The 15,723-nt window shown below is 36.0% G+C and overlaps 2 protein-coding genes and 1 pseudogene across 2 annotated transcripts; 1 reads left to right on the forward strand and 2 right to left on the reverse strand.

Moving 5' to 3' along the window:
* Positions 1-7,221: 7,221 nt before the first annotated feature.
* On the reverse strand, positions 7,222-9,573 carry LOC106447407 (annotated as a pseudogene).
* A 1,389-nt stretch (positions 9,574-10,962) lies between these two features.
* Positions 10,963-13,103, forward strand: LOC106447408 (galacturonosyltransferase 8). Its single transcript, XM_013889324.3, has 3 exons — positions 10,963-11,274; positions 11,341-12,570; positions 12,653-13,103. The coding sequence occupies exons 1-3, from the start codon at positions 11,119-11,121 to the stop codon at positions 12,926-12,928; spliced, it is 1,662 nt and encodes a 553-aa protein (XP_013744778.1). The 5' UTR covers positions 10,963-11,118; the 3' UTR covers positions 12,929-13,103.
* Positions 13,104-13,213: 110 nt separating this feature from the next.
* LOC106447409 (ER lumen protein-retaining receptor erd-2.2) lies at positions 13,214-14,827 on the reverse strand. Its single transcript, XM_013889325.3, has 6 exons — positions 14,519-14,827; positions 14,171-14,370; positions 13,944-14,084; positions 13,713-13,793; positions 13,519-13,646; positions 13,214-13,416 (listed from the first exon to the last, which is right to left on the reverse strand). The coding sequence occupies exons 1-6, from the start codon at positions 14,745-14,747 to the stop codon at positions 13,377-13,379; spliced, it is 819 nt and encodes a 272-aa protein (XP_013744779.1). The 5' UTR covers positions 14,748-14,827; the 3' UTR covers positions 13,214-13,376.
* Between the last annotated feature and the right edge of the window lie 896 nt (positions 14,828-15,723).

Genomic DNA, 15,723 nt, shown 5'->3' on the forward strand with positions numbered 1-15,723 from the left:
TGTTTTTTACGAGGAATTAGCGAGGCCCGAGTTTTGTTTCCTCGTAACGTCCTCGTTCATTTACGAGAGTTTAGCGAGGCCCGCGTTTTTATTTATGAGGAAATACAAAGACCCGCGTTTTCCGATTACGAGGTTTTTACGACGAATTATGCTTACGTGGAATTAACGAGTCCCGCGTTCTTTATTTTTAGGATTCGTCGTAATTTCCTCGTTAGTTTACGAAAAAATAACGAGGATTATGTTTAAATCCCTAAAATCTGAAACCCCAAACCCCATCTTCCTTATCTTCTACTTCATATATTCCAAACCCATCTTCCCATTAACCTCAATCTCTTCTTTCCATTCCAAATCCCAAATTCTAAAACCACAATTCCTTAACTTATAATCTCAATCTCTTCTTTCTAATTCAAACCCCCCATTACTTTACACAAAATCAAATTATATAAATAGATTTTCATGATTAAATCCATCAAATCACATGCATTAAGTCTGAAAATCAATCATATTAAAAAAATACATCAATCGGATACATCGACATTCTTGTCATCACTAGAAACATCATCATTTTCATTAAACTCGTCTTCAACAGCTTCGTCCTTGGCATCGTCGGTAAGATCTTCGTACTCATGATTATGCGGATCAATGGGAAGGATGTCATCAATTTGTTGTTCAGGTTCCTCGACTTCATTTATGTGTTCTTCTTGTAATGATGGTTCTTCTACACTGATGATTCGTCCACGAGGTGTAACTTTGATCACTGCTAACCAATTTATTCCCGATTCTCTCATCCGAGGGTATGGAAGGAAGCTAACTTGGTCTGCTTGTGAAGCTAAGATGAAAGGCTCGAATTTGTTGTATCTGCGAAAAAAAAGACAACACATATATGACAAAAAAGAATTTGTTGTACCTTTGTCCACCATTGACATCAACTACATTGAATATGTTAAACCGAACACCTCTGTTGATGACGGGGTCGAACCATTCACATTTGAAGAGGACGAATTTCAGCTTCAATAACCCTGGGAATTCCACTTCAATAATCTCCTGCAAGATCCCGTAGAAATCCGTTTCGCCTTTCACACATATTCCATAGTTACTGGTCGCCCGCTGTCTACCATACTCATATATGTGAAAAGTATTGCCTCGTGTGAAATGCATCTGTGATGTGGTTATCTTTGCAAGTGGAGCTTGAATTATTTCGTGAAACCACGTAGGGTAATCTGCGTCGTCGTCATAATCAACCTGCAAAAATAAAGAGAACGTTGAAATACAGATCATGTATGAAAAAAAAGTTTGATCGATCAACCTGCAAAAATTAAGAGTTTGAGTTAATACCTGATTCTTCAACCACTTAATAAAGTGTTGATCTTTCCTTTTGCCTACGTCACTTGTGGATATACCTGGGAATGTTTCTTCGACTTGAGAAACAAATAGGCTGTAAAATCACATTTTATATTAATTAACCTTTGGAAATTATATAATTTATGCTTATATGTGTTTAGAAGTTTCCATAAAATATGTTACCTTTCAAAATAACGCATCAATGAATCCTCGCAGTTGAATAGAATATAGGTGTGTGCACTATGAACGTCTTCTTCATTCGACCACCAAACCTCTTTTGATTTCCCACCGATTCGCCCAATCTGGCTAAAGATGTCTGGAACACCAGCAACTGCATATGTGGCGCGACACCACCTCATATCTTCTTGGAGCTATTTTCCGGATACGTACTTTTAACGCAAAATAGTACGATGTGAAGTGAGAAGTTTCTTCCGTCAAAGTTCCAGCAATTATAGAACCTTCAACTTTTGCGAGGTTTTTTGCTTTTCCCTTCAAATATTTAATGGCTCGCTCATACTGATACATCCATCTGCAATGTACAGGTTCACGAAGCAATGCCTCATATGGGAGGTGGACAGCTAGATGCTCAATGACGTCAAAAAATCCCGGAGGAAATATCTTCTCCAAGTTGCACAATAAGATGAGAATGTTCTCCCTTTTTGCTCATAAAATCCACGTTATGTTACGTCGTTTTTACGAGGAATTCGTTCGTCGTTATTTTACGACGAACTAACGTTGATTTTAAATTTCCTCGTAAAATACTCGTAAAGTCGACGTACATTTACGAGGATTAAATTTCCTCGTTAATTTCCGTCCCTATAGTTGTGTTTGATGATAATTTAAATTACATGTCTGTGTGTGTGTCTTTGTTGTAATATTGATTTGTACTATATTATTTCTTGTAATCTTATTACCCTCATGTGTCATATAGTTGTTTATTTTTTTTTTAATGTTTATGTTTCGGTGAATAGAGAACATATGCTTATTTATAAAGAGGAGATATTTTAACAAATAAAATTATTTATCTTTTAATAATATTGCATTTCTGGTTGTAAGAACTATAACATATTTATTTATATGAGAAATATGCATTTTTGAACTTAATAAAATGTCACATTTTATTTTATTCTGTAGTGGATTTCCATTTACAATTATGTACCAAGTATGATATTTAGACTTGTGAAGTTTATTTTCTCCCAAACCACCGGATACAACTTATTGTTTTATCAAAATATTTGTGCAAACAAAAAAAAGAATTTTGGTAATGGTGTAAAAGTGAATACTAATTTTTCTATTTTTTTTGTTTTAAATGTGTTTAATATATTTGTACTTGATAGTAGGATTTTGTTGTGAAAGTACATTTATATATTTTGGATTAACACTTCTGACCAATCGGTTAATTGTTTCTTGGTATATTGATTTTTTGTGTATCACATAAAAATGTTTTTTTGCTAAAAATCATATAAGAATGTCTGTCAAGCTTTTTATGAATATATGTCGTTATTTAATGTTTGACTTGTATATTAGCTTTTTTTTTTTAAACACGACTTGTATTATTGTATATTAGCAGCTTTAATTTGTTATTATTGTATGTATTTGTTTTGTGGGAATGATTGATACAACAATGATTAATACTTATGTGATTATCTTTTACTATTTTGGTGAAGTTCATTATTGGTGTTAACTTTGAAGAGTATATGTATAGTGGTTTTTTATTTTGTTGCTGTCATAAATTGTCGTCTTTCTTTCAACCAATTTTAATTGTTTTTCCTCTAACTTTTGGTTCACCTTATTTATTTCTTTTCGTGTTTTGGCCATAATCTTTTATTTTGAATATATTGTTGCCCTTTTTCAATTTATACTTCATTTGTTATCTTTTCATTTCAGCTTTGTCTATGATGTACAGACAATATTATCCAAATTCTGAGAAACTAAAACCAAATTTTATCCAAACTAAAAGAAAATCAAAACTATGAAATTTCTGTTACTTCGAAATCAAACTTGTCGTCTAGGTAGTATGTTAGTTATAGTTACGCATATTTTAAATATAGACAAAGCTACTCTCATTCATACCCCTGTTCGAAAACGCGCCGTCTAGGTCCGGAAAGTCGCCGGAAAAACGTTATCCGGCCATCATCGAACGTGGCGATTTTGAGTAATTCGTTGAAAAAAATCGGATCTTCGAAAAACCTTAATTTTTTTTCTTGTTTTGGCCTATAAATCGACTAATATACATAAGATTTATTGAATTCGCATAAAAACAGCAATTAAAACGGGGTTGTTTGCTCTAAAATTCGTCAAAGTTGATGAGCCGTCGAGCTTGAAAACGCAGACACTCTAATAATGCGAAGAGGAAGATGACAGCTAAATGACAATATTGCCCTTCATTTAAGTTAAGGATTAAAAAAATATGCTAAAGTGCCTCTAACGTCATTTGAACCCGAGTTATTCAACGTCAAAGGGAAGTCTTAACCACTACGCTAAGCTATCTTTGTCGTATCATTTCACAAATGTACAATTTATAACCTAAATAAATCGCCGATTAATCTCCGCATAATCTCCGATTTTCTCGTTCGGCGCTAGGCGTTGCCCGAGCGTACGAGGAACTCCTAGCGAGTTTCCGAACAGGGATTCATACACGTGCATTGCATAGTATCCAAAACGTATGGAATAGTTGGGATTTAAAATACATACTATTCTAACTCTGTCACTCCTACACATGCATTGCATAGTATCCAAAACTATGCAAAACGTATGGGGGTAGTGGGGATTTAAAATACGTACTACTCTCGCTCTATCACTCATACACATGCATTGCATTAAAAGTTTCTCATCGGTTATGACTGCCACAAAAAAAGATATCCATCATTGAAGAAGCTCCTAGTCAACCCATTACCTTCTTGTTCATGTTCCATCAGGCTGAAATCAGGATCAAACTCACTTTTTGGACCTTAGAAGAGTTAATAGAACAATAAAACTAAGTATCTCTTATAAGTAACCATGTTAAGATCATTCTTCGAAGTTTACTTGAGTTTTGCGAGAGTTTGATTACTTTCTGGAAACTTTCCTGGCTTACTTTTTTCCTATGGATACTGCTCAAATCCAAACCTTCTTCAACAAACAGAGCGTAGAAGTCTCGTCTCCCAAAAGAGAATGCAGCTGACACTGGACTTACTCCATAAACCAGATTACCAACCATCCTAGGCACGCTTGACTCAGTTGCCTTTTGCCACGTTTTCTTTCCCTAAATATTGTGTATAAGTGAGGTACTTTAATGAAATTTTAACTGCAGTGTATGCTTCGTCTTGTTCACCCAACGACCTTTTTCATTATCAGTGTAATCCCGCACGAAGAAATAAATTGTATACAATTCTATCCGGAAGGAAATGAAAAAACTTTAATTGTTGCATACCTATTGAGTCACTGTATTTGAATCCAGAATCTGAGTCACAGTGCAGACCATTGGTCTGGTTGTAATAGTAGCCGAAAGCACTGTCAAGCACCAATCTGTCGCAACAATATCAACACTACGTCAAATTATCTTTAACTATGAATGAAAAGGCTAAGAAAATTGTGAGTCAGAAAGGTGAAAGAACCTTAGCGTGACTCAAAAGAGGCAACAGTTTGGGTCACTGATGATGATACTCTATAGAGTTATAGGCATCAAAACATAGAAGTCAGAAGTCTTTTGAAAATTGTGGTTCAGCTATCTCAAACAACAAAACTTGCTGAGGGGAGACATAACTAAAACAGGAGCAATCTTAACATAATGGTGGATAAATACTTACCGCGTGTACAATCCTCCGGTGGGCTGTTTTCTTTGGCAACTTGTTGAGCAGTTGCTATATTTATCTGATAGCTCGAAGCATGCATCTCATACTGGAAAGCAAATGCTTCGAGACTCGGTTTCAAAGCTCACATATGTCTTTGTTTGTGCACATACTCTTCACTAACTAATACCATAGGTGACTGATTGATCAAAAATACAACATTGTGAGCTCATCAGAAAATCAGCTACTGTCTCGAAATCAGACTCTATACAGCCTCGTGTTGTCATCGCTGGTGTCCCTGTTGATAAATAGAAAAGCCCCCAAGTTTAGGCAAAGAAACCATATAATAAATATGAATGTGAAATGCAATAATGAATTTGTGACTTATGTATCCTTACACCTTCTGAAGATACATTTGTATCATTGTCACCAAACATAGCAGTCTTGTTTAAGGTTATAGCTTATATGGCACATCTCACACACCTTCTTGTAGACTTTCCCTGAGAATCAGACACATAAAAAATCAGTCACATTCTAAAATATGGTAGGTAAGGTTGAGTGAATTCTCGTTCCAGTTAAGTAAAAAGAGTAATATCCCACAACAACAAATGGTTGTATGTGCTAATTGTAACCAGTCCGCATTTTCTTCTAAGCAGAGCCGATGCTAACGTGAGCGTTTTTTGTCATCTGTTGTATGTAAGCTTTGTTCTCTGGAATGGCTGGCAAGAGCTGCGATATGGATGTTGTGCGGACATCCTTGTAGCGACGGAAAAACATCAAAGTTGATATTGCACCGATTACATACAAAAAGGCCCCTGAATAATTTATTAAATTAGTCATTACTTTTACCTTTTTGGCAACCAAGATCTGAGGGAGTATGGTAGGCGCATCATCACTCGCAGGTATAAACTCATGTAACCATTTGAAGTTCATCCATGGCTTCACACACACTTTTGCTTCATAAAGCTTCTTCTTTATAACCTCTTCTCGATCTCCATATTCAGATGATGCAGAATTCCATCTACAACTTGCTATTTGGCCTTCACCACTCTCGCAGTGCATTCTACGACTATGAAAAACCGAAGAAAGCACAAAGTCAACTAATATTCAGATCACTTCGAAAACATAAGCATGAATATATAGGGCATACTCTACTCATCATCTCCCAGAAAACAATTTTATAAGATCTACTGAATATTAAAGCACAAACACAAATCGAGACGAAAACAAAGAGGGAAGATAAAGACGGTGACAATTGTCATGCTTCCGGGTTCGACGCTTGTCATGCTTCCGAGTTCGACGCCAGCCGGAGGCGAACTGCTCATCCCTGTCCCTAAAGTGGGTACTGGGCCTTCGGGCTCAGGGAAAAACCTCCGGGTGAAGCTGGCCCGCTGCCTAACCGGGCCCAGGGAATGTCATGACATTCGCGGGGAACCCTGGATTATCAAAAAAAAAAAAAAATAAAGACGGTGACACAGAAGCTCATATGGTAGATAGATCTAATTTAGGAACTACTGACTCAGAAAAGCGATTCGTAACTTACATGCGATGGAGGTGCGATGGCTTAACCTAGATAGGAGGCGATGGCGAGAATCAGTGTTTTGTAAGATTGTTGCACTGTGTGAAGAATCTTTAGATTGTGATTGTAGCTATCACTTATATTGTGAGGATTGTAAGAGGATAGAAGATGAAGAGGCATGGATATAATGTCAAGAATCCATAAATAATTTGTACGGTGAGGGAAAAGGAGATGGAGGGGAAGGGGCTGCTCAACCGTCTTCGTCTAATTCAAGAGGAAACGAAAGGAAGAGTAAACGGAGTTGATGTTCGTGAGAATAAGCTGATGATGTGGCACAAATTTACACTTTGATTGGTTGATTTAATTAGATGAGGTGGCAGCTCCCTCCTTTGAGCATTAAGCCATTTTAGTATTGTAAGATATGATACAGTGCTGACAGGGCCGGCTCTAGAGATTTACGGGTTTAGTGCAAAAAAATAATTTTGGACCCTTAAAATTAATATTGACTTAAACTTTTCAATAAATATATTTTTTAAAACAAATATTGTAAGTAGTGATTTCTACTTTTACTCTCAAGGTATTTTTACTCTGTTTTTCTTATACAAATTCTCTGTTTTCTATTTATTTATCTCACATTGTTTGAAATTTATGAGACTTTGTAATAGGCAGAATCTGTTATCAATCATGTAACTTGTATAATCAAATAACCAAAGAGGTTTATGTGAAAATGATTGGTCCCTTGACTCCTATGGTGTTATTAAAATGGCTTAGAGATTTTCTATCTGGAGGGCTTCTTTCTCCACAGGGTTGTCCCACGGTTGATTTCCTGACCATCTCCAGACAACCTTAGGAGATGTAAGAACTGGCTATCGTTGTGGCTTTGTGTGCCTGATGTTGCAGAGCCATTCTTTCAGGTGGTGAGTGAATCCACCACATCGTCTTTGCTGACATTCTCGTCTGTAATCCAGAGTTATGACCTGAAGTTCGTGCGTGTCTACAATCTCTTGAGGTATGCTCTGACAATACCAGGAAACAAAGTCATACGATTATACTGAAGTTGTTATTTAAAAAAAAAAACCTGATGACACTAACCTCAAGAAGCCATCCAATACAGGTGACATTATTGACATGATGGTTCATGTCGAGATCAGCTCGTCTTGGCCGCAAAGAAACATGATTATAAAGTCCTTTTTGGAATGTTGGATCCTACAAAGAATCTTATTGTTCTATTTTATACCTTAAGTCCAATGATCGAGTACTGGGCCGGATCATCGAGTTTGAGGATTTTCTTCAAGCTTCTGTTATTTTCCTCCTCAGGAAATGCTAATCTACAAAGATATACATAAAACAAGAGTAGTTGGCATTTCATGAATATAACGATATGATTGAGCAGCAAGCATTTGCATTGGCCTGGACACAAATTTCCTTTTACCTGGGTTCTTTAGGACAGAAAATCAAGTGCTCGTCCCGAATATCATCAGAAACTTTCTGTAGCCGTCTTGTGTCTTGGTTCATCATCACCCACTTGCTGAAACGGTAACACATAGGTACAACAAATCATGACAGTCCCATAAATCCAAGTAACTGAAAATTATATCTTTAACATAAGAAAATTTAGTTCCATTGCACAAACCAATGGAGAAAGCTAACAATGATGAGAGGGAAACCTAGTAGTACGGCCAGTGACTTCACCGTTAGCAACATCCTTAAGAATCCAATCATGCCTTGTCCCGATCCTTCCTTCACTCTGACACCATGTCTCTATCTCAACCACATCACCCCTGTAACCAAAAATTTCAAAATCTCTGCTCATTTGTTGTGTCATCAAAACATACACAGCAGAAGAAAAAAATACCAAGCTGGATATTTGTAAATCCCAATGTGCATTCTCGAAGTGACCCAAATGAGATTCAGTTTCCTCATGGTAGGTGTTGTCGCAAACCCATCAGTCGAAAATCCAACGCTCTGAAACTGATTACATCCCACCTCCTAAATACATCAAACCAACAAAATAAAATTCTTATTTTTAAAATATTGACCAATCAAGATTCATACATAGTTTTAAACAAACTACAATCTAACCTGCAAAAGATTGGCAATGGTTTGGACCGTAGCGGTTTTGTTACTCTGCACTTCGTGGGATCTGACTATGAACTTCTCTTTATACGATAAACCATCCTCCGTCAAGCTACCCAACCGGAGCCGACCCGCGAGTGTGTCCAAACCTTGTTCTGCTCGAATCACACTTTCTTGATCAGCAGATACAGCCGCCCGCAGAGGACTCAAACCAGGTTTTCTTATATGGGAACAGGAGATGGAGAAGACATTTATCCGATGAACTGGATTCGATTGATGAGAATGCGAGGAGAAGCTTTGTAACTTTTTATCAGTTGCGTTACACGAGACCTTCAACATTTTTTTGGAAGCGAAGAAAATGGAACTGGCAGAAGAACAATGTGAGAGAGACGATAAGGGACGAGAAGTACTTGGGTTTAACATCAATTTGAATCTGTAGTAAGTGCCTCCGATGGGTCCTAGTCCGAGGTGGAGAAGAAGAAAGACAAACCAATTACAAGTACTTTTAAATTCGCCACTTGGGTAGATCAAAAAATATTATTCCATTTTTTTTTTTCCAAAGTACAGTAATTTTATAACCAACTAGATGTTTTCATGCACTATCTTCACGGATAATTTTTAAATTTAAATTATATTTACCAATAAAAATTTGTTAATATTTTAGATTTTATTATTTTTAAACTAATATTTTAATATAAATATTAAATACTAATTTAACTAAACATATAATTAAGATAAAATAAATAATTTGATTTATTTAAAATTATATTTAAGTTATATTTAAAATAATAGTTTAGATAGATTTCCATTTGTTTATTTTGGATAAGATATATTAAATTAACTTTTGTAAAGTAAAATTGATATAATTTTTTTCTAATTATCAAAATATAAAATCTAAAAGAATATCAAAAATAAACAAAAGATACTACATTTAAAAATTTAATTTTTAATTAAAAAGATTGTATAAAATTTTGAAAATATTGTTTACTAATAAAAATTATGATTATAATAATATATTTAAATAATATTTCGAAATTTAAAAAATATTTTATATTTCTCTTATCATATTATTTAATGACATATTTGAATAGATTTATTGTAATGATGATTTATGAGTTATTACCATATTATCAAAAGTTACCAAAAATTGAAATTGACATTAAATATAGTTGTTCATGTCACTTTTAACCATATGCCATGTCATCAATTTTAGTATGTCATGTCATTTTTTTGGTGAAAATGGTTGTAGAGATGACATGTGGCAAAATCACTTCACAAATAATATCTAGGGGATATGATTTATTAATTATCACTATATTTAAGTAGTATTGCCAAAATAAACACCTAAAATAATTATATTTATGATAATATATGAGTTAATAGTTATTACTATAATAAAAGAACATTTTTTAAAAATATAAATTTTTTATAAAGGAAAATAGTACATGTCATCATTTTTGAGAGACCATGTCATCATTTGCCAAAGACATGTCATTATTTTTGTTGAAATTGAATGTGGTGATGACACCTATGCAAATCACTTCATTAATAATAACTAGGGGATGAGTTTCACTTCGTCTAATTTCATTTTTAGTAAAAAATAAAATAAAAAATAATTATATCTTATTTTTTGGTAACTCTCTTAAATATGTTATTTTTAAGTTTTTGTCATCAAAATGACCTTCAAAAGAAAAAATGACAAAAATAATATTTTTTATTTTGAAATTTTAATATTTATTTTTTAAAAATTTGAAATTTCACCTCAAAACCCTATTATTTAACTCTAAACAATAAGTCTATATTAATTAATCATATGGTATAAATATATATTTACCTTTAATAAAATTTATTTGGTCATTTTATTTTTTGAAAGTTATTTTTGTGAAATAAATTAAAAAAATTATCTTCGAGAATTTCTCTATTTTTATTCTATTATAAAATATAAATAGTAGTAAAATTGGATAAATCTTATCGCAAACTCTATTTTGGAGGGTAAAATTAAACGTCGTTGAAAATAATTTTAACCGGGATAAAAGTTTCATATATGCATCAGTTTAGGTATATTTCTTATATAAAAGTTTACATATTCTTTTAATCAAATTTCAGATCTGGTATATAAACACTAGCTGCCAGTTGACAAAAAAAAAAAGAAAAAAAAAACACTAGCTGCCACTGACCCACTGTCAAGTGGCAATGTAAATGAAGTAAAATTTTCTATCGAAACTCATTTGATTTGACTGATCATATTAATTCAACATTAAAATTTTGAAAAATGGTTACCGACATTATTGTTACTCTCCTAAACAATCATTTGCGATATTCGGCCGCGTACACGATCCAGTCACTCCATTAATAGCTAGTACAATCGAATGGAACTGTAAAGTAAGCAAGACACAAGTGCACTCGCGCAAAATGGCTAATCACCACCGACTCTTACGCGGCGTCGGATCTCCTGCGATTAGAATCAGACTCACAGGTTTCGTCGCCACTATCGCACTCTCCCTCTTCGCTCTCTCCTTCCTCTTCGCTTCCGAGTCTAATAACGATTCACCTGATCTCCTCCTTCCCGTAAGTTCTCTTCCACCAATCTCTCCGATTCAATCTCCGATTTGTGACATTTTTGTGGAATTTTAGGGAGTCGGATCCATCAGAAGATCCATGTTGGATATCAAACCGGATCCGCTCAAGCCGCGCCTCCTCCAGATCCGGAAACAAGCCGACGACCACCGATCGTTAGCCCTAGCCTACGCCTCGTACGCTCGGAAGCTCAAGCTCGAGAACTCGAAGCTCGTGAGAATCTTCGCAGATCTCTCGAGAAACTACACAGATCTGATCAACAAACCTTCCTACCGAGCTCTCCACGACTCCGACGGATCCTCCTCCATCGACGAATCCACGCTTCGTCAGTTCGAGAAAGAGGTCAAGGAACGGATCAAGATGACTCGCCAGGTGATCGCCGAAGCCAAGGAGTCGTTCGACAACCAGCTCAAGATCCAGAAGCTCAAGGACACGATCTTCGCCGTCAACGAGCAGCTGACCAACGCCAAGAAGCAAGGCGCGTTCTCGAGCTTGATCGCCGCGAAATCGATCCCGAAAGGATTGCATTGCCTCGCGATGAGGCTGATGGAAGAGAGGATCGCTCATCCGGAGAAGTACACCGATGAAGGGAAAGATAAACCGGCGGAGCTAGAGGATCCGAGTCTTTACCATTACGCGATCTTTTCGGATAACGTGATCGCAGCCTCGGTGGTGGTGAACTCCGCTGTGAAGAACGCGAAGGAGCCGTGGAAGCACGTGTTCCACGTGGTGACTGATAAGATGAACCTCGGGGCGATGCAGGTTATGTTCAAGCTCAAGGAGTATAAAGGAGCGCACGTGGAGGTGAAAGCTGTGGAGGACTACACGTTTTTAAACTCTTCGTATGTTCCCGTGCTGAAGCAGTTGGAGTCTTCGAATCTCCAGAAGTTCTATTTCGAGAATAAGCTCGAGAACGCGACCAAGGATACTACCAATATGAAGTTTAGGAACCCCAAGTATCTGTCGATATTGAACCACTTGAGGTTTTATTTGCCTGAGATGTACCCGAAGCTGCATAGGATACTCTTCTTGGACGACGATGTGGTTGTGCAGAAGGATTTAACGGGGCTTTGGGAGATTGATATGGATGGGAAAGTGAATGGAGCTGTAGAGACTTGTTTCGGTTCGTTCCATCGGTATGCTCAGTACATGAACTTCTCGCATCCTTTGATCAAAGAGAAGTTTAATCCCAAAGCGTGCGCGTGGGCTTATGGGATGAACTTCTTTGATCTCGATGCTTGGAGAAGAGAGAAGTGCACTGAAGAGTATCACTACTGGCAAAATTTGGTAAACCTTTTGTTGTGATAATGTTTTCTACCGTTTTGAGAAGAATGTGTATATTGACTTTTGTTTTGTGTGAACTCTGCAGAACGAGAACAGGGCTCTGTGGAAGCTGGGGACGTTGCCACCGGGTTTGATCACGTTTTACTCGACCACAAAGCCGCTGGACAAATCGTGGCATGTGCTTGGGTTGGGTTATAATCCGAGCATTAGTATGGATGAGATCCGTAACGCTGCGGTGGTACACTTCAACGGTAATATGAAGCCGTGGCTGGACATTGCCATGAACCAGTTTAGGCCGCTTTGGACCAAACACGTTGACTACGACTTGGAGTTTGTCCAGGCTTGCAATTTCGGCCTCTGAACTATGAATTTTATTTTTTTCTACGATATTTGTAACTTAGTTTGTTCTGTCTGTTTATTTATATATTTTTGAGGGGAATTAGAATAATTGTATTTTGTTCAGAGCTGTAATTCTACGGCAACCTATAATCAAACTTTTAATATTAATATCAAACAGGAATGGTTGTAATTCTAAACATCGGACAAAAATGATGAATAAAAAGGGTGCTTAAAAACGATTCTGGTGGTTAACGAACGATCTGAACTCATCTTCGGCTCGCCACACAATATAAATAGTCTTAATTGTTAAATGAAAACAAGACTATTCTTGGCTATATTGATACTCCTTAAACTTCTCTAATCATTCTTAGATAAGAAAGCAGGAAAAGGCAGAAAGAAACATGTCAAGATTGTTTTTATCATTCTACTTTGACGAAAATAAAAAACAAAATGTATTCATATACGCCGATCTAAACCGGCATCTTCAGTACGAGCTGACCCTCCATAACACTGTAAGATATAATAAAACACATCAACACCATTGCCAAGTCCCAAATCGTTACAAACATATTCAAATCTTTTCTGCCTCGGGTTCTCAAAGTCTGCGATTACCTTTTCACATAGTAGTAGCAGAAGTCGGCAAGGATGAAGGTTTGAATGAGCTCGGCTACTAGAGCCACCGGGAACCAAAAGTAACCAGCGCCGATCAGCCATAGGTATCGTCCACGCGTCTCAAAGACCTATCCACTTTCAGACTCATTAGTCTCTTGAAGCTTAGTAATTATGGAAGAATCTTACTACTTTACCTGGATAAGCCAATGAGCGCACGCTAAGAATCTAGCGATTCCCAGTGCAAACACGTAATGAGCTGTGAAAGGCTCTATGATCTGCAATTTTTGTTAGAGAAAAAATGCTACACTTGTTATTTTATAGATGATTGGGTTAATCATGGAGTTAAGGCTAAATTAATCCTGAAATTCTGTAGATATGTCACCAAAAACGTCTACATTAGCTAACATTGAAATGTAGTGGCTTACTTGGGCATTCTGCATTAATCGAAGCTGAGGCAGAACAGAGACAGATTCAGCGTAAACGCAAAAAGCCCACATGACACTGTGTATGTAGTTATAACTCATTTTCGGGTGGATAATCAACGCAAGAATAGCAGATGGAACAAGCTGATGGATTAAAAAAAACATGTTACTTAATCATCTTGACAGAAGGAACAAATTATCACATTCTTTAAATCCAAAACCATATTTACCACATGGTAATTGTGGCCGGTGTCAAGAGTCTTTATATAAGATGCTTTCAGCGTGAACCGAATCATATAAATGACCCACAGCGTCGAAACCAAAGTGGCGAAATCGAGTACTGTATGGATGTCACCTTCCATGTTTATGCTGCAGATCAGTCTCACAGCAAGAAACACTGCTGTCACTTCTTGAGACTTTAAAGAAAGACCTAATAATTTACACCATGCATTTCACATTTTCATCAGACAAGCCAAAGTTTAGAGCTTATTATATTATTACAAAACATAAAAAAAAAACAAATATACACTTGTATTAATAAGTCAGCGCTTATTATGTAACGTAAGCATGATTATTACCGGAGCATGTCTTTTGTCGGGTGAGTTTGTAGATGAGGATTATGATTCCGGCTGCATGGATGAGCTCGGAGGCGATAAAGAAGTGATTGTAATTCTTAACGGTGAATTTAAGAAACACGATGAGAAGCAGAGAGAGGATGACCCCTAAAGCTATCTTAACCTTCTTGGATTGCTTTCTCAGCCACCCGAAAACCACGTTCACCGCGGAGACGCCTCTTCTCTTCCCCATTTTTGGTTTGATCTGATAACCAAATCTCTCTCTGTCTCTCTGTGTGTTATTTTGTGTGTGTTTCAGAGATTTTAGGCGACGTTGGTGAAAATTGAAGGATACGTTTTGTTGAGTGAAGGGAGACACGACGAGGGCATGCAGCTGGTGACGTGGAGATTTTATCTTTTGATCTGACTAACGAATGGTATGACGACACTTAGGACTGATTGGTCCTTGGGATTTTAATTTTCACACCTTTTATTAGACTATGTACAATGAGACTGTTGAAAGTGAGTTTCAAGTGTTTAAACTCCTCCAGTGAAAGTGTTGAAATATTGTATCTAATTCAACAACTGTTATAAAGTTTCAACTATTAAATTTTTTTTGTGGCACAGTGCTGCCACATGTCGCTTCAGATTGGACAAAAAAATCTCATTAATTGTGCAGATTTTTTTTGTTTTTTATTCTCACTCAATAATTTGAAAGCATTTATTATAAAATAAACTTTTGAAAAAAATATCAAAATTGTATCAAAATTCAAAAAAAAATTTATCTATAAATAGAAACTACTCTCATTTTATTTGAATACAGAAAAATGTCATTTTCATTATAATCAACTATTTTAGTGTTTTAAACCTATTTTGTTAAATGGATCCCAATAATAATCTTTATATCTTATTTTCGTTTTGAAGATAATTACAATCAAATTATTAATATGTAATTATTATGTTGTAAAAGATAAATATATAAATTAAAGATAATGGGGATATGGTGTCGAAATTTGTAAAACAAACCATTGTAAAGAGTTAAGATGAAGTAGGTGTTGAATAAATGAGGTGGAAGAAATGGAAGATGATGTAGAATGTTAAAAAGTGAAAACACAGTGTTGATAATGAAATAGGTATTGAAACCATTGTACGTGGTCATGAAATAATTTTATAACTTTTGACTATTTGTATACCCATTTCTCTTATATTAGGAAAAAAATCCACAAGAT

The sequence above is a fragment of the Brassica napus genome, chromosome C3 (genome assembly GCF_020379485.1).
Source record: "Brassica napus cultivar Da-Ae chromosome C3, Da-Ae, whole genome shotgun sequence".
NCBI lineage: Eukaryota > Viridiplantae > Streptophyta > Magnoliopsida > Brassicales > Brassicaceae > Brassica > Brassica napus.